Source organism: Dendrobates tinctorius, unplaced genomic scaffold (genome assembly GCF_039654945.1).
Source record: "Dendrobates tinctorius isolate UK_male_01 unplaced genomic scaffold, ASM3965494v1 ptg000045l, whole genome shotgun sequence".
Classification (NCBI taxonomy): Eukaryota; Metazoa; Chordata; class Amphibia; order Anura; family Dendrobatidae; genus Dendrobates; species Dendrobates tinctorius.
In genome coordinates this window covers 1,247,414-1,271,810 of record NW_027361713.1, presented here as the reverse complement: position 1 = coordinate 1,271,810, position 24,397 = coordinate 1,247,414, and the positions used below count along the sequence as shown (strand labels likewise).

Here is a 24,397-nt window from a genome sequence, read left to right as displayed (position 1 = left end):
AAAGGGCCAGCGAATGGCCCAGATGCTGCAGATACCTGCAACTTTAGCCCAAGCTGAGGAGGGAAGTGCTCCTACTGAATTAGCCCTTAGAGGGGACAAGAGTTTTGGGTCCTCAAATATCACGAATGTTGGTGCCAAAATCTGAATCCAAAATGTTCAAGGACCGCCTTCTGAGGCGGAGGTCATTGCAGTAGGGAAAGATCATACCCTATTAGTAATGAGACCGGGGGTTGAAAAATGGGACAAAGAAAAATGCTATTTGCGTGAATAATGCTTGTGTCTCTTGAATACAGGAGTAAAAACCAGTTTATGGAATCCTTGGTGCAGAGTTATTGGCTAATCTAGAAAATGAAGCATGAGATGTGGTGGCTATGGGTCCTAGTATTCCCTTTTGGGGATGGATGGAAGAATTTCTACAAGGAGGAGCCAATGGCCAATCGATTCTTAAAACATCAAGTGATTTTTGAGGCATTGAACAGCAGTCAACATATAGATTGCTGGATATGTACCCATTCTCCAGTAACAGCCACCAGTATTCCTTTTCTAGCTATCCCTGTGGCAATGGAGGATATTTTAACATGGAACAGTTGTTCTAATACCTTAGCAAACAATGACACTTGGAATTCTCGGTTATGGAACATGATCGTACCCATACCGATTGTAGGATGGGTAAACCTTCATTGGTGTCAAGGAAATATGAGCGGAACCAACAAAAACTTACAATACTTGGCGTTCAGAGGATGATCATGGGTACCAAGAAATAAAGTAGGATTAACTAAATTGGGAACTCTACCCACGGACAACATACAAATAAGTTTCAAATCTACCTTAAATACCGCAGATGGTTTTAAACATATTGCTGGAAATATCTGTTCACAATAGTTCATGGACATTTGCCAAGATGTGTGTGAATGGGACTACTGAATCTTGTAGTAATATACGAGGGAATTTGATGTGTAATGAGTCGTCTGAAAATACGCCAGGACAGGAAACTTGTGGTAATCCAGATGTGGGTTATTGTAGTCCTATTGAACAAAGTCCTAGTTGGTGTGTATTATCTAATGTCAGTGTTATTTAGTTAATTAGTATTGCAAAATTCAGCTTTGTGGGATCTTCCACATAACATGTATTGAGTATGTGGGGAAATGCATATAAATGGCTTCCTGTGGGAATCCAAGGGACATGTACATTAGCTTGGTTAACCCCAGCTACCTTTATTGTACCTTATTCTCATTTAGATGCTAAGGTATTACCAAAACACATGATATTCAAAAGAGCAGCAGATAATAGACCTCGGGAGTCAGGACATCCTCATGTGGTGCAAATGGGTACTGCAAAAAAGATTGCCAGTACTCTCTTGGTAGATCCAATGATTATGCAGATGTGGGATAAATTGGTAGAATCTGATATACACTCTAAGAGGGCTCTTCTGACATCTAGATTATGGAATTTCTCCTCTCCTGGGTTTTTTGGATTGACACATAAGAAGGGCAGGACAATTTCCTGGCTTCGGTGAAAATCTGATGCAACTTTTGGTAAATAAGCAGGGTCTGTTTTTAGGACAACCCTGTCCTGGTACACCTGGGTATAAGGTGGGTTAACTGAGAGGGCCTGCAAGTCACTCACTCTACGTGCCGATGCAAGGGCCACTACTCTTACTGCGGCCGGCGCCGCACCAGGCGCCATGTTGCCATCGCGTCTGACGTCAGCCGGCGCACTCGCAGGGTGCATCGCGCCGCTGACAGACGCCGGAAGCCGCCCCGGCTTCCCCTGTCGTCCTAGGGAGAAGGATCAGGCGCGCGCAGGGGGAGGGAGGCATGGAGGAGAGCCCCGCTACTGAGGCTGCCATACCGCACCCGCACGAACCCGGGGCTTGCAGGAGGAACCCCAGGGACTGCGCTTCCAGGCCACCGACGGCCGGCGCTGCAGATAAGCTGACCTGCTCTTCCTGCGCTGGGACGGCCCTGGGTCCATTTTCCATGACAGGCACCGCCGCTGTCAGACTGGGATCCCGTTCCAAGACAGGAACCCAACTGAAGCGGGGGGAGAGGTGCCGCCCCTTATATTTCAGTAGGTTCCTCAGATAACGAGAGGTATTGTAAAACTTTACAGGAAATCCTCAACAAGTGTTCCTTCGATATTATACTTCTGACGATAGAGTATCTACAAGAAGCTATTAAGGATACCGAGGCTAAAGTGACGGCGATTGAGACACAACTCACTTCCACTCTTAGTTCTACCGAATTAACTTCACTTAAGACCAAGATCGAAACAACCCTAGCTATCCATCACAAAACCATTGAAGAACGTAAAAAGTAAATTCCAACGAGATACTGAGGACTACTTAAACAGAATATACAGATGGGTAGAACCAGCACCAAGACGTCCACCACGACCAAGACCAAACAGACCTCCAAGGGGGAACCCCCCTTCTGGAGGTTCGACTCCTTCGGGTGATTCTACTCCAGGATCCGGCAGCGACACTGGCGGGTATCCTATTCCCAGACCAGCTGGTTTTTTAGACCCACCATCACCACGTCCAGCCGGAGGACCAGGAGGGGGAAGAGATCCAGACCGGATGCTTCTGCGCTCACAGGTAGGAGTCCAAACATAGTCGTCAATATCTCTGACTACTCTCTTTCACCACTAGAACTAGAAGTCTTAAACAAAGGGTTATCTTTCTGCCCCACTCCTAAATGGGATTCCTTCCAACTTGAGAAGGATCTCCAAACGTTCTATCGTAACATCAGACTCAAAGTACACTTCGAAGGGAACCCTTCAACTGGGGACCACAGACTTAACCTTAGAGCTAACCAGAGGATTACTAATCAATTGACTATAGACAACTTGGGCTTGAGGAATCCTAGCACCTTCATCCCAGCTAAATCTCATCATGCAGCTAAAGCATTCATCAATCTGGTTGATAGAGATATCAAGGAGATTATCCATGACCATCGTATTGGCTTACTCCCTGTCCGCCATAGTTTATCACCACTTCATAAACAGGCAATTACCTCACTTCAGAATAACAAAAATATCATTATTAAACCAGCAGATAAGGGTGGAGCAATCGTGGTTATGAATAAAACTCAGTACATCCAGGAGATTAGGAGACAGCTGACCGACACCTTGACCTATAAACGAGTCCAGATTGACCCCACATTTTCCATACGTAGGAAAATAGACATCACAAACGATTACATAAGAAATGGGACGATTGATACCAAGACCAAAACCTTCCTATCCAACATGCATCCAATCACCCCCGTCATATACATACTTCCCAAAACCCACAAGGACCTCCATAATCCACCAGGACGCCCTATTGTGGCCTCCACTGACTCGGTCTTAAGTCCACTGTCTGTATTTTTAGAAAAGCTGTTGACTCCACATGCCCACATGACCAGATCATTCCTTCTAGACACTAGCTCCTTTCTTAAAAAATTTAAGGATCTGGGACCCATTCCACCTAATAGTATCTTGTGTACATTGGATGTTAACAGCTTATACACCTCCATTGAACATGACAAAGGTATAGAGGCAGTTTCCCTTACCCTCCATGAGGCTAACACCGATACCAAACAAAGAAACCTATGTATTGATCTACTAAACCTGGTACTACGTGAAAATTACTTTCTCTTTGAAGATTACTTTTATGTACAGATACAGGGTACTGCGATGGGCTCGAACGTAGCCCCCGCATACGCAAATCTTTATATGGATAGGTTTGAGAGAGACCATATATACCCCAATCCCACCTTTCAGCAACAGGCTCTCGTATGGTTAAGATATATCGATGATATCTTCTGCATATTGCACGGCCCCCAGGACAGCCTCCTTGACTTCTTTAACTCCATCAATCAGATTAGACCTGAACTCAAATTCACACTATCCCATGACGCCAATAACATCAGCTTTCTGGGCACAAGAGTAATAAAAGATGACCGGGGATATTTAACTACAGACATTTTTTCAAAGCCCACAGATGTCAATAGTCTCCTCCTATAGGACAGCTGTCACCCACAAGCAACTAGAAAGAGCTTGCCAAGATCACAATTAAGAGTCAATATAATTGTCTCCGACCCAACAACTAGAGACACACGTTTAATCGAAATGTCCAATAAATTTGCCAGACGAAATTACCCGAAACTATACCATTTTCACCAATGGGGATGATACTAGATTTCTCTAGACGGTTCTATGACACCACAGGGTTTTAAAAACAACCATGCTATTAGTCACTTACACTCACTGGCCACTTTATTAGGTACACCATGCTAGTAAGGGGTTGGACCCCCTTTTGCCTTCAGAACTGCCTCAATTCTTCATGGCAGAGATTCAACAAGGTGCTGGAAGCATTCCTCAGAGATTTTGGACCATATTGACATGATGGCATCACACAGTTGGCGCAGATTTGTCGGCTGCACATCCCTGATGCGAATCTCCCGTTCCACCACATCCCAAAGATGCTCTATTGGATTGAGATCTGGTGACTGAGGAGGCCATTTGAGTACAGTAAACTCATTGTCATGTTCAAGAAACCAATCTGAGATGATTCGAGCTTTATGACATGGCGCATTATCCTGCTGAAAGTAGCCATCAGATGTTGGGTACATTGTGGTCATAAAGGGATGGACATGGTCAGCAACAATACTCAGGTAGGCTGTGGCGTTGCAACGATGCTCAATTGGTACCAAGGGGCCCAAAGAGTGCCCAGAAAAAATTCCCCACACCATGACACCACCACCACCAGCCTGAACCGTTGATACAAGACAGGATGGATCCATGCTTTCATGTTGTTTACGCCAAATTCTGACCCTACCATCCGAATGTCGCAGCAGAAATCGAGACTCATCAGACCAGGCAACGTTTTTCCAATCTTCTACTGTCCAATTTCGATGAGCTTGTGCAAATTGTAGCCTCAGTTTCCTGTTCTTAGCTGAGAGGAGTGGTACCCAGTGTGGTCTTCTGCTGCTGTAGCCCATCTGCCTCAAAGTTCGACGCACTGTGCGTTCAGAGATGCTCTTCTGCCTACCTTGGTTGTAACGGGTGGCAATTTGAGTCACTGTTGCCTTTCTATCAGCTCGAACCAGTCTGCCCATTCTCCTCTGACCTCTGGCATCAACATGGCATTTCCGGCCACAGAACTGCCGCTCACTGGATTTTTTTTCTTTTTCGGACCATTCTCTGTAAACCCTAGAGATGGTTGTGCGTGAAAATCCCAGTAGATCAGCAGTTTCTGAAAATCTCAGACCAGCCCTTCTGGCACCAACAATCATGCCACGTTCAAAGGCACTCAAATCACCTTTCTTCCCCATACTGATGCTCGGTTTGAACTGCAGGAGATTGTCTTGACCATGTCTACATGCCTAAATGCACTGAGTTGCCGCCATGTGATTGGCTGATTAGAAATTAAGTCTTAACACACAGTTGGACAGGTGTACCTAATAAAGTGGCCAGTGAGTGTATATTTAGCAAAAAATTTTTATCACCAGGCATTATAAGTAACCATTCATTCTAATTTAAACATACAAATCCCTCTATCCAGGCATACTCGCTGTCCCTATTTTGATCATAAGGACCACATCCTTCATGAACCACTACATTGTTCAAGGGTATGCATGTCCTCTTATTTTATGCTTCAATATTTTTTCCACACATGTCTATTGACTTTGTATAATGATGCAATTATCTGTGCCCTCCGATCTCTCTCTCAGTACTTATATGTTAATACTTTCACATTTACCATAGTCTTGGCTTTCCTCCTATGAGCATCACCAGATGTCAGACATGGATATACTAGACATATATATTATGTTGTAAATATGTAATAAATGTAACAACAACACCTGATTGTATATATCTCCTTTTTTTCAGCGACTTATGTGATCAAGGTCTTGAATGACCGAAACGTCATTCTGTCGCAATCACTATAAGAGCACTTGTTTTCAATAAATTTCACTAATAAGCAAATACTCCTTAAGTGTATGTGTGCAGTGATTCTAATAGACAATACTTGGTAATGTATTGATGCATATTTCTCTATGTACTATAATTCATATTAATTTTAGGATTCACATGAAATGAATTAACAAAACAGGGTAATATTATCTGCCATTCCATAATTCAGCATTATCCTGATGTAATCTTAATTGTTAAATTGTTTAACCATAAAACTGTATTTAGTGTGCCTAATTTGTATATTAGTGAGCGTTACGCAAGTAAGGGCGTACCCGCCCTGTCACTTTGACGTGGTAAAACAAAGCGTCAGAACAGAATGATTACTTAGGCTGGTTTCACATTTGCGTTTTTTGCGCTGCAAAAAACGCATACGTGCGCATGCGTTTTTTGCCCTATATTTACCATGGGTGCGCATACGTATGCGTTTTTCGTGCTCTGCATTTGTTGTGTGCGATTTTTTTTCCCCAGACGCTACATGTTACATTTTTTGGTCCGCCCAACCGCTTTAAAGAAACGCATGCTCACGTTTTGCGCAAAAAATGACCATTATGGCCTATGGATGCGCATACATGCGTTTTTTTTGCGCATGCGGTTTTTTTTTGGTGTCCACTGGTTAGACGAGTTATAAAATTCCCAACCCCAAAAAAAACAAAACATGTCTATAAAGGAGGTGTCTGCCAACACTGTACCACAACTATAGTGACACACTGGAGAGCAGAAATTCAGCTAAAAATGAACCCATCTTCAATTCCAGCTTCAGCGTCAAGAATGTGAGTATTATTACATCTAATAATGTATGCCTGTCCTTTTAAATTGTATATGTACTAATGAGTTTTCCTTTCTTATTTTTACAAGCAGTATGTCTTCGGAAATCAGAATATTCCCCATCCCGGCAGGAAATGGCGCAAGCAGACCGTGAGGTGATCATTTTCGTGCGTTTGGTAAGTATATCTGCTGCTTCTCCAAATCTTACTTTTTTTTTCCCCCAGACATCGTCATCTGCGGACGTGACTACTGAGGGCGAACAGCAGGAGCAGCCAAGCAAAGTCCCGGTGGTGATACGGAATGTATCAAATGATTTGTAATGTTATTTATTTTTTATCTTCTATATTTCATCTTTTCTGGATTTTTTTTGTAACTTTTTATTCACTCAAAATTTGAATATTCTAATGAATGTGTTTTGTCTAGGTTCCACAACGGGATGAAGACGTATACCTGGATAATGAGCAGCTTATCACCAAGGTCCAGGAGCGTGCCCCGTTGGGGGACAGCTGTGACCGGCTGAACAAGGACAATGTGGTGACCCGGCGGCTATGGAATGAGGTGGCCGCAAGTGTTGATGGATGACTGGGACAGCGCCACTGCATCCTCCAAAAAGGCGTTTAGTATGTATTTCCCTGCTCTGTTATGCCGCAGTGACTATTGTCCTTAATGGCACTGTTGGGTTTCGTGCTAGATAAATTCTAGCAGGAAACCCAACAGTGTCATCTGGCTCTACAGTGACTGCTTTGGGTATTGTATTGCTGTATTGTGCTGCAGTGACTATTGTCCTTAATGGCACTGTTGGGTTTCGTGCTAGATATATTCTAGCAGGAAACCCAACAGTGTCACCGTGCTCTACAGTGACTGCTTTGGGTTTTGTATTGCTGTATTATGCCGCAGTGACTTTTGTCCTTGATGGCACCTTTGGGTTTAGTGATAGCATATGTCGTGCATCAAACACAATTGTTACATGTTGTTGGTTTGTTTTTCCAACAGTGGACAAACTCCAAACACATTGGCGCTCGATCAAGGACCGCTTCAACAGTGATGTTCGTGCTGAGGGCCAGGTTCGCAGTGGATCTGCGTCAAGGACAAGAACAAGATACAGATACTATCACGCGTTGCAGATCCTAAGACCTGTCCTTGCCACCAGATCGTAAGTATTATTTTTTTTGTTTATTTTTATTAATCTGTGTTTTTCTAATCCACAGCTGATGCTTCTTGTAAAGGCATGATAGCAATGATTTTCCTTTCTTCCACAGCACCTGGAGCAGCACCCTGCAACCTGGCCCTGGAGCGGTCCTTCATCGGACGTCCTCTGACCAGTCCCAGCCATCCGACAGCCAGGAAGCACCTTGCAGGTCAGCCACACAGACAGCTGGTGACCAGGAAGCTGGTCCATCAGGTGTTCTCCTGTCTCAGGTCTCTGCCACTGGTTATGCGGGCACGACCCGCCAGCGGCAGAGGGCCTTGGACAGTAATGTCTTGCCCGAGTTTATGCACTTGAGCGAGGCCTTTAATGCCAGCCTCAAGTCGCTGTCCAACAGAGTGGAAAATGGTTTTTCACTCATGGAACGTGGTTTTAACCACATGGAACACCGCTTCCTTTCTGTCAAACAGCGCCTTGACCGTCTGGAGGCCGACCTCAACAGACCAGCGCACCATTTTTTTTAGTAAGATTGAAAAGGGCATGGCGGAACACCTTAGTCCTGAGCAACAGCTGAATGTGCTGCAGGCCTGCAACAATGTTTTCTTGCAGGCTATGCAGCATAATCGGTACGGGCAGCAGTCAGTGGTGTCATTTCCACCTGTGCCACCATTGACTGGCTTCACCTCACTACCGACTTGTGCTGCATACCACTGCACGGACACCTCTATTCAAAGCCAGGACACCCACGTTACACCACCACAAGTCTGAGTGCAGCTGGTCACATCACCAACACCACCATGGAAAGCGCTGCTCCTATCTGGAGCACCGCCACCCCCATGCATGCTTTGAGCACAGCCACCACTCCGCAAACGTGGAACAGCCCTGCCGCTACAACATGTAGTAGCCCTGCCACCACCACTCTGCAAACGTGGACCATCACTGCCGCCACCAGTCCTCCTGCAAGGATGAGCACTGACACCGCCACCACAGAGCAGCCGCCGCCACAGCAGCAGCCGCCACAGCAGCCACAGACAGGGGACCCACATTCAATATTTGCCCCAAGTTCAAGGCGCCATCAATCAAGGCAGGCATTGGGCCCAAGTAGGTCCAGTCAGACAAGTTTACGGAGACAAGCACTTAGGACCAATGTCCCTGAACCTCTTTCCTCCAAGTGTTTCTAGTTCAATTCCCATAAATGGACTCCCTTCCCCCACAAGTTTTGTTGCCCCTTCCCCTAGAACACCTTCAACTGTAAGTTCTGCATCTTCCCTGCACACCCCCAACTTGCAACCATCTGCCCCCAAACACAGAAAAAAAAATAAAGTTTTTTTAATTTTTCTGGTTAAAAATAGATTTAAAATTTCTGGTTCACCATAACAAAGTTTGATTAATGTTTTTGGCGCCGCTCACACACTGCGCCATACACACAATGTGACTTAAACTTTGCAAGGTGTCATAAAAAGTGTTTGGAGGATTGGCTGTTTTTACCATCCTCATTTCACTTATTGTGATTCTAGGCAAGGGGGATTATTGATATACCTTGTAATTAACACACTCTTGTGTGTTGAATCTACTGATGGGTAAAATACACGTCATATGTTAATGTTAAATACCAAGGCCTAGTATAATAACTAGCTTTTTACCGACTAGGATCTGGTTTCCTGAAACACAAACTGGTGAAACTCGGGCAAAAAAAAAAAAAAAAAAAAGGCGAGTTTCTTTGCATTGTGGTTTGGTTTTGAACAAATCTCCTACTTGTTTTCCACTAGTTGGACAAGTTTCATTTGAAACAAATTTGGTTTCATGAAACCCGATCCTACCAAAATCGCTAAAATGTCAAAAATCTTATCAATCATGGCCTGGTTAATACACATCATATTTAAACCTGCAGCTTTGCTTACGTACCAATATATTTAATGCAGACTAGCGATGCTGCATTTTAACTCATGTGTAGTTACCTGCGCAGGTTTGAGATCATGAATTCACAGGTATACACGGGAAGTTTTTTATTTTATTGGAGTGTAAAAAACATAGTGCACTCGGTACTGGTATCAAATCAGATTTTTTATTAACATACACAAACGAAAACATTCTTACAACATTTCATCTTGCCAGTGCACCCGTCCTACATCAGAGAAAGTAGGCCGCAAATTGGTCCCTCATTTGGCCAACTTCAACGGATGACCTGAGAAGGTGCTGAGTGAATTCAGGCAATGGGTTAGGAGCAGCATCATCGAGTTCAAAGGTCGGGTGCTCTTTAGCCATCACAAAATGATGTAGAACCACACACGCCTTCACCACCTCATTGACTGTTTCAAGTTTAAGATTAATGGCTGTGCTGAGAATTCGCCATCTGGAGACAAGAATCCCAAAAGCACACTCGACAGTTCTTCTGGCCCTGGTCAGCCTGTAATTAAATATTTTTTTGGTGTGGTCCAAGTCCCAGCTGGGGTAGGGTTTCAGTAAATTTGCGCACATTTGAAAAGCCTCATCCCCAACCATTACAAAGGGCAGTGGCGGAGCTTCGGTGTGAGGAAGAGGCCGTGGCATAGGGAAATTAAATTGGTTGCCATACAACCTCCGGCCCATGTCTGAGTTTTTAAAAGCCTGTGAGTCATTACCACGGCCAAATGCTCCAATGTCCACTGTACTATTGAGAAGTACTTTTTGTAATTATAGTAGAATCATAGAATCATAGAATCGTAGAGTTGGAAGGGACCTCATGGGCCATCTGGTCCAACCCCCTGCTCAAAGCAGGATTCGCTAAATCATCCCAGTCAGATGTCTGTCCAGCCTCTGTTTGAAGACTTCCATTGAAGGAGAACTCACCACTTCTCGTGGCAGCCTGTTCCACTCATTGATCACTCTGTCAAAAAGTTTTTTCTAATATCTAATCTGTGTCTCCTCCCATTCAGTTTCATCCCATTGCTTCTAGTCTTTCCTTGTGCAAATGAGAATAAAGTTGATCCTTCTACAATGTGACAGCCCTTTAGATATTTGTAGACAGCTATTAAGTCTCCTCTCAGTCTTCTCTTTTGCAAACTAAACATTCCCAAATCCTGCAACCTTTCCTCATAAGACAGGGTTTGCAGACCGGTCACCATTCTGGTCGCTCTTTTCTGAACTTGCTCCAGTTTGTTGATGTCTTTTTTAAAATGTGGTGCCCAAAACTGGACACAATATTCCAGATGAGGTCTGACCAAAGAGGAGTAGAGGGAAATAATGACTTCACGTGATCTAGACTGTATGCTTCTGTTAATACATCCTAGAATTGCATTTGCCTTTTTTGCTGCTGCATCACACTGTTGACTCATATTCAGTCTGTGATCTATTAGTATACCCAAGTCTTTTTCACATGTGCTGTCACTTAGCCCTATTCCTCCCATTCTATATATGTTTTTTCCATTTTTATTGCCCAGATGTAGTACTTTGCATTTCTCCCTGTTAAAAACCATTCTGTTAGTTGCTGCCCACTTCTCCAGTTTATTTAAATCTTTTTGAATCCTCTCTCTCTCTTCTCTAGTATTAGCTATCCCTCCTAGCTTTGTGTCATCAGCAAATTTAATCAGTTTACCCTCAATTCCTTCATCTAAATCGTTGATAAAGATGTTGAACAATACAGGGCCCAGGACAGAGCCCTGTGGTACCCCACTTGAGACATTCTTCCAACTGGATGTGCAGCCATTTACGACCACTCTTTGGGTCCGATCACTAAGCCAGTTATGAATCCACCTAACAGTTGCCTTGTCCATTCCATACTTAATCATTTTTTCAATAAGGATTGTATAAGAGACTTTGTCAAATGCGTTGCTGAAGTCAAGATATACTATATCTACAGCATTTCCTTGATCCACCCAATCAGTGATACCGTCATAGAAGGAAATTAAGTTAGTCTGACATGACTTATTAGTTACAAACCCATGCTGACTCTGTTTAATCACTTCATTCTTATCCAGGTATTGACATACATGTTGTTTAATAATTTGTTCAAAGATCTTTCCTGGTATAGAAGTCAGACTCACCGGCCTATAGTTACCTGGGTCCACCTTCTTCCCCTTTTTGAAGATAGGAACAACATTTGCTCTTCTCCAGTCTTCTGGCACTTCTCCTGCTCTCCAAGAATTTTCAAAGATTATAGAGAGGGGTTCAAAAATTTCTTCTGCTATCTCCTTCAGTACTCTGGGGTGTAATTCATCTGGACCTGGAGACTTGAATTCATTTAGGCTAGCTAAGTGTTTCCTCACTATCTTTCTGTTTATAGATATCCTGGATTCTTCTATTCCCTTAATAGGACAGTGAATAACAGTTGATGTTACATTTCCTTTCTGAGAGAAAACAGATGCAAAATAGGAATTTAAAAAGTTCAGCCTTCTCAACATCCTGTCTTACCATTTCATCATTTTCATCCTGTAAAAATCCTATAGCATCTTTGACTTTTCTTTTACTTTTGACATATCCCCAAAATCCTTTATTATTGCTTTTGACATCTCTTGCAAGCCTCAATTCATTTTCAGCTTTAGATAATCTGATTTGTGCCCTGCAGGTTCTGCAGACAGCATTATATTCTTCTTTAGATATGCCTCCCTCTTTCCATTTTATAAACATTTTTTTCTTCCTTTTTAGCATGTGCTTAAGTTCTGTGTTCATCCATCCTGGTTTCCTTAACTGCTTCCTATTCTTCCCTCTTTTCGGAATTGTTAACAACTGTGCTTTGAGAATTTCATTTTTCAAGATTTCCCATCCTTCCTGGACATTTTTGTCTTTAAGGATATCCAGCCATTGGATCCCTCCAATTCTCTTTCTGAATCCCTTAAAATCTGCCTTTCTGAAATCTAACCTTGATGTCTGAGTCTTCACAGGTCTTCCGCCTCTAGTTATCCAAAATTCTAAAATAGCATGGTCGCTACCTCCTAGGGTCCCAGCCACTTTTACCTCCTCAACCATTTCCTCCCTGTTTATAAGGATTAGATCCAAGGTAGCAGTTCCCCTTGTTTTCTCCCCTACCTTTTGGAAGATAAAGTTGTCAGCAAGAGAGGATAAGAATTTCCTTGACCTGTTAGTTTTGCCTGAGAGAGATTCCCAACAAATGTCTGGATAGTTGAAATCTCCCATGACAACTATGTCATATTTTTTGGAGAACTTGGCCATTTGATGCATAAAGAGTTCATCCATAGCTTCAGCTTGCACAGGCGGCCTGTAGTAAATGCCTACAATGGTGTCCTTTCCATTGTTCTGTCCTTGTATTCTTACCCAAACAGTTTCCACAGAACTCCCAGTCTCTGAAGCTTCAATCTCTGTGCAGATATACGCGTTTCTAACATACAATGCGACACCCCCTCCTCGTTTATCAAGTCTGTTTCTTGCAAATAAGTTGTATCCTTCTAGTCTTGTATTCCAATCATGTGTATTGTCCCACCAAGTTTCAGTGATTCCAATGACATCATATTTCTTTTCCTGTGTTAGTAGTTCCAATTCTCCTTGTTTGTTGCCCATGCTTTGTGCATTAGTATAGAAACATTTTAGTTTGTGATTGGTTTCTCTTTCTCCAATATTTTTATTAATTAGATTCTTTCGTCTTTGTTCTTCCTTTCCACTTCTAATAGCAGAGTTCTCAATAGCATTTGTCAGGTGTATGGCTTTTTCTGGTCTTTTGCTTCCCTTCCCATGTTGTTCTAGTTTAAAGCTCTCCTTACAAGTGTAGCAAGGCGACTTCCAAATACATGTTTTCCAGTCTTCGTAAGGTGCACCCCATCTCTAGCAAGTAGTCCATCGTATAAGTAGTTCACTCCGTGATCCAGAAATCCAAATCGTTGCTGACGGCACCATCGACGTAGCCAGTTATTCACCTGCAGAATCTTATTCCACCTCCTTGTTCCATGGCCATCCACTGGGAGGATGGAAGAGAAGACCACCTGCGCTCCCAGTTCTTTCACTTTCTTGCCTAAGTCTTCAAAGTCTATGCAGATGGTTTCCAGGTCGTTTCTTGCAGTGTCATTTGTCCCCACATGTAGTAGCAGGAATGGGTAGTCATCTGTAGGTCTGAAGAGTCCTGATATCCTGTCAGACACATCTTTAATTTTTGCACCTGGAAGACAACACATTTCTCTTGAAGTTATATCCGGTCTGCAGATAGCGGCCTCAGTTCCTCTCAACAGGGAATCCCCCATGACCACCACTCTCAGGTTCTTCTTCACAACATTTTTCTTTCTCCATCCAGGAGGACTCTGAAGGCGTACAAGGTTGCTGCTTGTTGGCAAAGTCTTATCCTGATGTATTTCTTCATTGTTTTCCTGCGTGAGAGCCTGGTACTGGTTCCTGAGCAGTATGGGTGCTGACTGCCTCCTGATCCTCCTGCTTCTCTGGGTCACATGTCTCCATTCCTCTGTTTCTTCAGGTGCACTTCGAATTTCTTCTCTTTCTGTAACATGAAGAGATAATTCTGCTCTGTCCAAGAACTCTTCACCTTCCTTAATGATCTTCAACGTAGCTAACCTCTCTTCGAGATTTTGCAACTTTTCCTCCAACAGAGACACAAGCTTGCATTTGTGGCATGTGAAGTTTGGCTTTTCCACTGGTAAGTCTGTGAACATGTAGCAAGAAATGCAGCTCACCAAATGGCTCCTGGCCTCTTCCATCTTGAGATTTCTTAAAAACGATGAAAGATGAGCCCAGATTCGCGCGCCGATAGGCGCGCGGTTTTTCCGATTTCCTCTTTTCAGCTGCAACGGCCAAAACCCAGTGATCGTTGAGCTCGCGGAGACTCTTCACTTATCCCAGAAGGCACTGGGAATATGCAAATGATCTCCTCAAGACTCTTCCCCTGGTTTTCCGATTTCCTCTTTTCAGCTGCAACGGCCAAAACCCAGTGATCGTTGAGCTCGCGGAGACTCTTCACTTATCCCAGAAGGCACTGGGAATATGCAAATGATCTCCTCAAGACTCTTCCCCTGGTTTTCCGATTTCCTCTTTTCAGCTGCAACGGCCAAAACCCAGTGATCGTTGAGCTCGCGGAGACTCTTCACTTATCCCAGAAGGCACTGGGAATATGCAAATGATCTCCTCAAGACTCTTCCCCTGGTTTTCCGATTTCCTCTTTTCAGCTGCAACGGCCAAAACCCAGTGATCGTTGAGCTCGCGGAGACTCTTCACTTATCCCAGAAGGCACTGGGAATATGCAAATGATCTCCTCAAGACTCTTCCCCTGGTTTTCCGATTTCCTCTTTTCAGCTGCAACGGCCAAAACCCAGTGATCGTTGAGCTCGCGGAGACTCTTCACTTATCCCAGAAGGCACTGGGAATATGCAAATGATCTCCTCAAGACTCTTCCCCTGGTTTTCCGATTTCCTCTTTTCAGCTGCAACGGCCAAAACCCAGTGATCGTTGAGCTCGCGGAGACTCTTCACTTATCCCAGAAGGCACTGGGAATATGCAAATGATCTCCTCAAGACTCTTCCCCTGGTTTTCCGATTTCCTCTTTTCAGCTGCAACGGCCAAAACCCAGTGATCGTTGAGCTCGCGGAGACTCTTCACTTATCCCAGAAGGCACTGGGAATATGCAAATGATCTCCTCAAGACTCTTCCCCTGGTTTTCCGATTTCCTCTTTTCAGCTGCAACGGCCAAAACCCAGTGATCGTTGAGCTCGCGGAGACTCTTCACTTATCCCAGAAGGCACTGGGAATATGCAAATGATCTCCTCAAGACTCTTCCCCTGGTTTTCCGATTTCCTCTTTTCAGCTGCAACGGCCAAAACCCAGTGATCGTTGAGCTCGCGGAGACTCTTCACTTATCCCAGAAGGCACTGGGAATATGCAAATGATCTCCTCAAGACTCTTCCCCTGGTTTTCCGATTTCCTCTTTTCAGCTGCAACGGCCAAAACCCAGTGATCGTTGAGCTCGCGGAGACTCTTCACTTATCCCAGAAGGCACTGGGAATATGCAAATGATCTCCTCAAGACTCTTCCCCTGGTTTTCCGATTTCCTCTTTTCAGCTGCAACGGCCAAAACCCAGTGATCGTTGAGCTCGCGGAGACTCTTCACTTATCCCAGAAGGCACTGGGAATATGCAAATGATCTCCTCAAGACTCTTCCCCTGGTTTTCCGATTTCCTCTTTTCAGCTGCAACGGCCAAAACCCAGTGATCGTTGAGCTCGCGGAGACTCTTCACTTATCCCAGAAGGCACTGGGAATATGCAAATGATCTCCTCAAGACTCTTCCCCTGGTTTTCCGATTTCCTCTTTTCAGCTGCAACGGCCAAAACCCAGTGATCGTTGAGCTCGCGGAGACTCTTCACTTATCCCAGAAGGCACTGGGAATATGCAAATGATCTCCTCAAGACTCTTCCCCTGGTTTTCCGATTTCCTCTTTTCAGCTGCAACGGCCAAAACCCAGTGATCGTTGAGCTCGCGGAGACTCTTCACTTATCCCAGAAGGCACTGGGAATATGCAAATGATCTCCTCAAGACTCTTCCCCTGGTTTTCCGATTTCCTCTTTTCAGCTGCAACGGCCAAAACCCAGTGATCGTTGAGCTCGCGGAGACTCTTCACTTATCCCAGAAGGCACTGGGAATATGCAAATGATCTCCTCAAGACTCTTCCCCTGGTTTTCCGATTTCCTCTTTTCAGCTGCAACGGCCAAAACCCAGTGATCGTTGAGCTCGCGGAGACTCTTCACTTATCCCAGAAGGCACTGGGAATATGCAAATGATCTCCTCAAGACTCTTCCCCTGGTTTTCCGATTTCCTCTTTTCAGCTGCAACGGCCAAAACCCAGTGATCGTTGAGCTCGCGGAGACTCTTCACTTATCCCAGAAGGCACTGGGAATATGCAAATGATCTCCTCAAGACTCTTCCCCTGGTTTTCCGATTTCCTCTTTTCAGCTGCAACGGCCAAAACCCAGTGATCGTTGAGCTCGCGGAGACTCTTCACTTATCCCAGAAGGCACTGGGAATATGCAAATGATCTCCTCAAGACTCTTCCCCTGGTTTTCCGATTTCCTCTTTTCAGCTGCAACGGCCAAAACCCAGTGATCGTTGAGCTCGCGGAGACTCTTCACTTATCCCAGAAGGCACTGGGAATATGCAAATGATCTCCTCAAGACTCTTCCCCTGGTTTTCCGATTTCCTCTTTTCAGCTGCAACGGCCAAAACCCAGTGATCGTTGAGCTCGCGGAGACTCTTCACTTATCCCAGAAGGCACTGGGAATATGCAAATGATCTCCTCAAGACTCTTCCCCTGGTTTTCCGATTTCCTCTTTTCAGCTGCAACGGCCAAAACCCAGTGATCGTTGAGCTCAGATCCAGTTCTTTTGGGTTTGATGAGCCGTATGTGTTTACCATCAACAGCTCCCAAACAGTTGGGGAAATGGCAGACTGTCCAGAATTTGTCAGCAATTTCCATCCACTTTTCAGCGGTGGGCAGGGGCATAAATTCTGGACAAAGAACATTCCAGAGAGCCCGGCAGGTGTCCGCAACAATTCCAGACAAGGTAGAGATTCCAATACGGTACTGGAAGTGTAGTGAAGATAGGGTTTCTCCAGTCACCAGGAATCTGCGAAACAGCGAAAGAAGTAAAATTAATATTTCTGTATATGGTTTTGTAAAACTATAAAATAAAATTAGTACATTCACGAAAAATAATTAGCCATGGTTTTGAATAGTACATTAAAAAAAAAAAAAAATCAGACCCCACCCCTTGGTTTTTAAATATTACGTACCGCAATGTCACCAGTAGCCGTTCCTCAGGAGGAATCGCATGACGGAGCTGTGTCCTGTCTCCGGATGGATTCTTGGACACGAGCAGGCAAATCCCTGAAGCTTTCTTGGGACATCCGGATATAATCTGTAAATTTCTCCGGGTTTGCTTGTAGCTCACTGTAGAGGGTGTGGTATGCCCCACGGCTCTCCCAGAGTTCAACAATCGGATGTATCCACATACGCCGCCGCTGCCGTCTTCGCTGCCTCTCTCTTCCTTTGTTCATGGCAAGCAACTGCATAAGCATGAGCCATCGCGATGTCCAAATCCAAATTGAAGTGAAAACTCTTCCAGCGCAAATCCATGTTGACACGAGAACAATCAAGCAAATGTGAAGAATACTGTAGATAGGGTCTATATAGTAACATACCACACCGACACTGACATCCCATTGGTTGTGTGTGTTGCCAGATTGTTATTTGTTTGTTTTTTTTGGGTGAGGACAAACAATGTGGAAAAAAAAGCAAACGCACTAGCGCTTGTATGCGTTTTTTCCATGCTTTTTTTTGCGCAAAAAACGCACTGCAAAAAAGCAAGTGTGAAAGTAGCCTTAGCCATGACAATGGTGCACCGAGTGCCTGTACTTGTTACTGCAAGAACTAAAGGGACTCTGTCCGCGCAGAACGACTGTTCTTTCTAAAAACATGTTTAAATGTATTAAGCATGCAGTTCTGACAACAGGCTGGACTAGTTAGCTGGCATGTGGAGGAGTGGAGAGGATTTTTGAGGGATTCTTATTTAAAGATGCACCATTGGGGTGCAAAAACTTTTTTGCTCATAGTTCAAGATGCCAGACATTATGCACATCTGTCAAAGCAATGGTATACACATACAGTAGTTTGTGATCTTGCTATACATTATAAATACATTATGATACATGGAAAATTAAGACGTTACTTGAGGTGAAGCAATTCCATTAGCAATTGCTGCATTTTATGTTCACCATGCAATTAAAAAAAGTTAGTTTTATTATACAGGTTGTGAAGACTGCAGCAATACCATATACTGTAGAGTTGGCAAATACAGATTATTAACAGATAGAACTGAAAACCCTTGGGATTTGATACATTCTGCCCTTTTGTAGAACCATCTTGTAGGTTATAATATAAACAAGGCTATATTGGTGGAGTTTGTTTAAAATGATAAATTATATACAAGACACTATAGTTTAGTGCACAGTTTGATAAAGTCTAGTAGTCACCATAACAGCCCTATGAAAGAATGCTACATCCGCAGTCCTATATAATTAAAAACATAAGGTATTCTCACCAGCGCAGAGGCACTAGCCCTTCTTTGTTGCCTCTTTCTCTGTAGCTGACCATGTGGCAAATCGTGTAGATAGATACATTCAGATTTAAAAGGGCAGTACCCATTGCTCCTAGCAAAGAATCGGCAGCGGATCTTACTGCAGAAGAAAGGCTGAATTAAGAGTCATCTTCAAAACGGCAGGTTCTCCAAACACACTCAATGCTATAAAAAAGGTGACAAGTAGAAGCAGTCCAATAATCTGGGAATTTCACCCAACACACAGTCTTGGCCGAAAGTGTTTGGCATCCTTGAAATTGTTCCAGAAAATTATTGCAATTATATATGTGTTGGCACCCTGAATTTAATATTTGGTTGCACACTCTTTTAAATCAGTAACTGCAATAGATTCCTATAACCATCAGCAAGCTTATTACACCTCAACTGCAATTTTGGACCTCACTTCTCTTACAAACTGCTCCATGTCTCCTACATTTGCCATCTCTCAGTAGCAATTTTAAGATCTCTCCACAGGTGTTCAATAGGGATTTAGATCCGGACTAATTGCTGGCCACTTCTGAACTCTCCATTGTTTTGTTTCCATCCATTTCTGGGTGCTTCTTGAAGTTTGGGGTCATTGTCCTGTTGGAAAACCCATGACTTAGGACACAAACCAAGTTTTGACACTGAGACGAGTGCCAGAAGCAGAAATATAACTGCAAAACCTCTTTGAACATGCACCATATTTGACTGTAGGTACTGTGTTCTTTTCTTTGTAGGCCTCATTCCGTTTTCAGTGCACAGCGGAATGATGTGATTTAGCACAAAGCTCCATCATGGTCTCATCTATCTGCAAGATGCTTATCTAGGAGGATTTTGGCTTGCTTTTGTACATTTTGGTAAATGGTAGTCTAGCTTTTTTTTTATTCTTGACAGCAGTGGGGTCCTCCCGAGTCTTCTGCCATAGCATTTAAATTAATTCAAATGTCTGCAGGAAAGCTTGAATTGCTTTGGATCTGCTTATCCACCATCCAGACTATCCTGTGTTGCAATCTTTTAGCAGTTTTTCTCCGCCATTCATATCTAGTGAGATTAGCTACAGTGCCATGGGTTGTAAATGTCTAGATTATGTTGCACACTGTGGTCAAAGGAATATCAACATCTCTGTAGACTGTTCATTGCGTTACAAGCTCTCTCAAGGTTACAAGTCCTCAGACAGTTCTCTTCTCTTTGCACCAGAGGCACAGCTAGGGTTTCGGTTCAGGGGGGGGGGGGGGGGGCAAAACTTCTAAGTGGGCCCCTAACTAGGTAACTGATTACAACTCGGTGACGCACCCTAATAGTGGATGTAGGAGATGACTGCGATGTTACTGAAAATAATCCCTATATAAAGACCAACATGGATATTACCGCAATATGGTCAGTGGTAAATACCAGTCCTACAAAACATATGTGATTACTGCACAGTTATATTTGGTGTCTTACCACTGACGTTCTTTCTGATGAACTGTCACTTTTCACGTCTTTTCCATCTGGCCCAGACCGACATGACAACTCCTTTAGCCAGGACTCGGCTACAGAGAATACGACGACAGGTTTCACTTCTCATATTCCAGCCCCATCACCATGTATCCCCAACCCCTCATCCTGCTGATACCCCAATGCTGAGCCGCTGCTGCCATATGTGTCCCTATTACTGCACCTGATACCCCAATGCTGAGCCGCTGCTGCCGTATGTGTCCCTATTACTGCACCTGATACCCCAATGCTGAGACGCTGCTGCCGTATCTGTCCCTATTACTGCACCTGATAACTAATACTGAGCCTCTGCCGTATGTGTCCCTATTACTGCACCTGATACCCCAATACTGAGCCTCTGCTGCCGTATGTGTCCCTATTACTGCACCTGATACCCCCTATACACACACACGGCTCTGCTCCGCACACCTTGTACACATGTGGCTCTGTTCCGTACACACGTCTCTGCCACGTACACGTTGTACAAATGCGGCTCCGCTCCATACACCTTGTACACACCTGGCTCCGCACCGTACACATGCGGCTCTGCTCCCAACACCTTGTACACACACGGCTCTGCTCCGTACACCCCGTGCACACTTGGCTCCGCACACAAACAGCTCCGCTAACCCCATACACATGCAGCTCAGCTCCTCTGTACACCTCATGCATGCTTATCTCTGCTCCGTACACCTTCTACACACACGGCTCCGCTCTGTACACCTCATACACACACACAGCTCTGCTACATCCACCCAGTAAACCCCTCCTGACCCCACACAAACTTACTGCACCTCATCCAGCACCATGACAACCAGTATAGCAGAGCCCTGCAGCCGCTGAAGCCCTCGATCATGTGACCCCCCTGACTCTGCCCCTCCTGTGACCTCATCACAGGTCCTGTGCGCACAGAATAGCCCAGGACGACATTGCTGGCTATGAGGTGGGGGGGCACCTGCTGGCACCAGAGCCACCCACCGCCTTCTCAGGGGCCCATAGCGGCTGGGCGGCAGAGTAGGGAGATCGATTCTCCCTGCTCTGCCGCAGAATGTAACTGTATGGGCACGCTGTGCACGCCGATACAGTTAAAGTAGCGTAGCTCGGTGTGCCCCCTCTGCCACCTCAGTAGCTACGCTACTGCTTTGCACCAAACATTGAGTAAACTTCTCCCCTTATCAGGTTTCAGGTATGATTTTCATGTTGACCACACTTGTTACTTGCCACAGGTGAGTTTGAATAAGTATCACATGCTTGAAACAAAGTTGTTTAACCACAATTTTGAAAAGGTGCCAACAATTATCAGGCCTATTTTTTGGTGTTTGTGAAATAAAGTCCAGTCTGCCTTTTTTTCTGGGTCATTCCAATACATATAAAGAAAAAAAACATAACAGAACGTGTAATTGCAATAATTTTCTGGGAGAAAATTCATTTTCTGGTACAATTTGAAGGGTGTTATCACTTTCAAACGACTACCTTTAAACAAAATGAAAAAGTTTTAAACAAGGTGTCAGCAAAACCTAAAAAAAAAAAACAAAACACAAAAACAGACAAACAGTAAGCCATTAAAAAAAAAAAAAAGTGAGGAAGATAAAATTTAATGGTACGCACAATGCCTTTACCAGTTTTCATGCAGCCACAGCAACGGAGCCTGAATCATTCCTGGTAGTCGATTGCTGTGTTGCATAGCCAGCATCTGCCTCTTACAGCAGCAGGTGCCAACTGTTCAAATGCTGCTATCAGAAAATAACAGCAAATTAAGTTTGTGACTGGTTTTTGTACTATACATTGCAGTACAGCTTCAAGTCCCCAATAGGGTGGATGAGAATATAGGTTAGGGGGTTTGGCATCAGTAATTTTAGTTAACTGGCAAATCACATTGCAAGGTCATTTATACAGCATATTTGACACCAAGAACCAAAACGCTAAAACACTGAACTTTTTTTTTTTTTTTTTTTTTTTTGGAGGGGGGAATCCCCAATACGGCTGTTCAAAAAAAAAAAAAAAAAAATATTTAGGATTGAGAAGATTGTTCAACATGCAACACCAATGCATTTACTATACAAAATAATGCAAACATATATAGAAAAAAGTGTCCGTTTACCCAGTCTTTTCTTTAAAATCCTCAATCAACTGTACTTTCTCATCAGTGTCTTCAATCCAGTATCTGTGTGGGATAAAGTAACTTGACTTCACACGGCACTGTGGACATCCCCTTTTGAGGTGAAGACAAAACATTTGTTCTTAAGTTCTACTTTGTCCAGAGGGTTTGAGTTTTTAAAATAATACAAGTAGTATTCACCTTTGTAGTGACTTACTTAATAACCTCATGCTGAAAGTCTCGAGTCTTTCGCCAACGTTTAATACAGCCAACACAATAGGCATGACTGCAGTTAGGCAGAATTCCAAATACTCGATCTTGCACAATTTGTTTATCATACACTTTATCCATACAGATCCCACAAACCACATCCTTGCTGCGTTCATACTGAATGCCCGAATTCTCCTGCAATGAAAATTTAATTAGCTAAATATGCGTAAGTTACAGCTGTTCATGATAATGACTATACTAACCCTTTTCGAATGGAGAGTTTTCAAAGATGTTCGTTTGTTTGTCTCATCCTGGCATTCTGGTTCTTTTGATTTACCAGTTAGTATTGGGCTAGATGAAGATCTGAAGAGACCTAAGAAGAAATCTTAGTTCTGGACACCATAATGGACAGTGCAATACACTTCAGTATTTATACATTCTTACACTTTGCAGGCCACTCAGGCCTGTTAAAAAGAAAATCTATCAGACAATCTTGGACTGTACCCTGTTTACCCTTTTGAATGCTCAGAAAGCCAACTCCCCTTCTGATTTAAGGGGTTGTCATAACTAGTACAACCCCTCCTTGATCTGATTGCCCCTGTGAAAATGAACTTAAAAAAAAAAAAAAAAAAAAAAAAAAAAAAATATCTCCTGTGTGAGCACCATTCCAGCTAGCACTCTTGTTCTTCTGGCTCACATGTGGTTTTATGACAGGCATAATCAGCACTGGTGTCACTATCCCCGCATTAAGGTACTGTCACACTAAGCAATATCGCTATAACTTGTGACGTTATAGCGATATTGCTAGCGATATCGCTGTGTCTGATACTTACCTACGACCGGCTCCCCCGCTGGTTATCGCTGATCGCGCGAGAACGTCCTGGACTGTTCTCGTCGTCAGCTTCCTGCGGCGCTTCCTGGGGAGAGACGAGCGTGGAGCCGGGCGGGAGGACGCAGGATCGCCTAGTGTGACAGGTAAGTAGCGACCCCCGTCCCCAGCGATGTCGCTGGTGAGATCTGCCTGTGTGGCAGCTCACTAGCAACCACTTAGCGATGTACCAGCGATCCTGACCGCGTCATATCGCTGGTCGGGATCGCTGGTACATCGCCAAGTGTGACAGTACCTTTAGGACTTACATGTAATCAAGAGGAAGTGAGAGCTGCAGTTTGCCACTAACTTTCTCTGAATTACCTATACCTCTGTAGGCAGGGACCTTCACACCAACGCTGATGGGGCGCAGGGATCATGAGTCTTAAAAACCGCACGTGAGCTCCAGTAACATGAGTGCCGATAACGCTGAAATGGCGCCAGTATGAAAGGAGAGTATAGGAGTTTGCCCCTGTGAAAATATTCTGATCGAGAAGAGCCGGTCCAGGAAGAGGACAACATTTGTTAACCACGACTCCAGCACTACAATAAAGTAATTAGTTGCAGCACTGCAGCATTTTTCTTTACGTTCCTTCCATCCATGCCAGAGGCGTAGCTAGGGTTTTGATTCAGGGGGGCGAAGCTTCTGAGTGGGCCCCTAACCAGGTAACCTTGATTACAACTAGGTGCCGTACCCAAATAGTGGAGGAGACCCTCAGCAGATGACCGCGCTGTTACTGAAAATAATCTATTCAAAGACCAACATGGATATTACTGCCATATGGTCAGGGGTAGATACCAGTCCTGCAGAACATATAACAGATCAAAGTAC

At 44.1% G+C, this 24,397-nt stretch overlaps 1 protein-coding gene across 2 annotated transcripts in view; it reads right to left on the bottom strand.

Annotated features, from left to right (window-relative positions):
* Positions 1 to 24,397, bottom strand: part of LOC141089275 (uncharacterized) — a 157,122-nt gene that overhangs the window by 13,991 nt on the left and 118,734 nt on the right. Inside the window, exons 4-7 of one of the 2 annotated variants that reach the window (XM_073575577.1) lie at positions 22,961 to 23,070; positions 22,705 to 22,892; positions 22,491 to 22,601; positions 18,896 to 19,045 (exon numbers count right to left, since the gene is read on the bottom strand). In XM_073575577.1, the coding sequence (XP_073431678.1) occupies positions 18,896 to 19,045; positions 22,491 to 22,601; positions 22,705 to 22,892; positions 22,961 to 23,070 (559 nt within the window). The remainder of the gene's footprint in view (positions 1 to 18,895; positions 19,046 to 22,490; positions 22,602 to 22,704; positions 22,893 to 22,960; positions 23,071 to 24,397) is intronic. The other variant, XM_073575576.1, reaches the window with a different exon arrangement.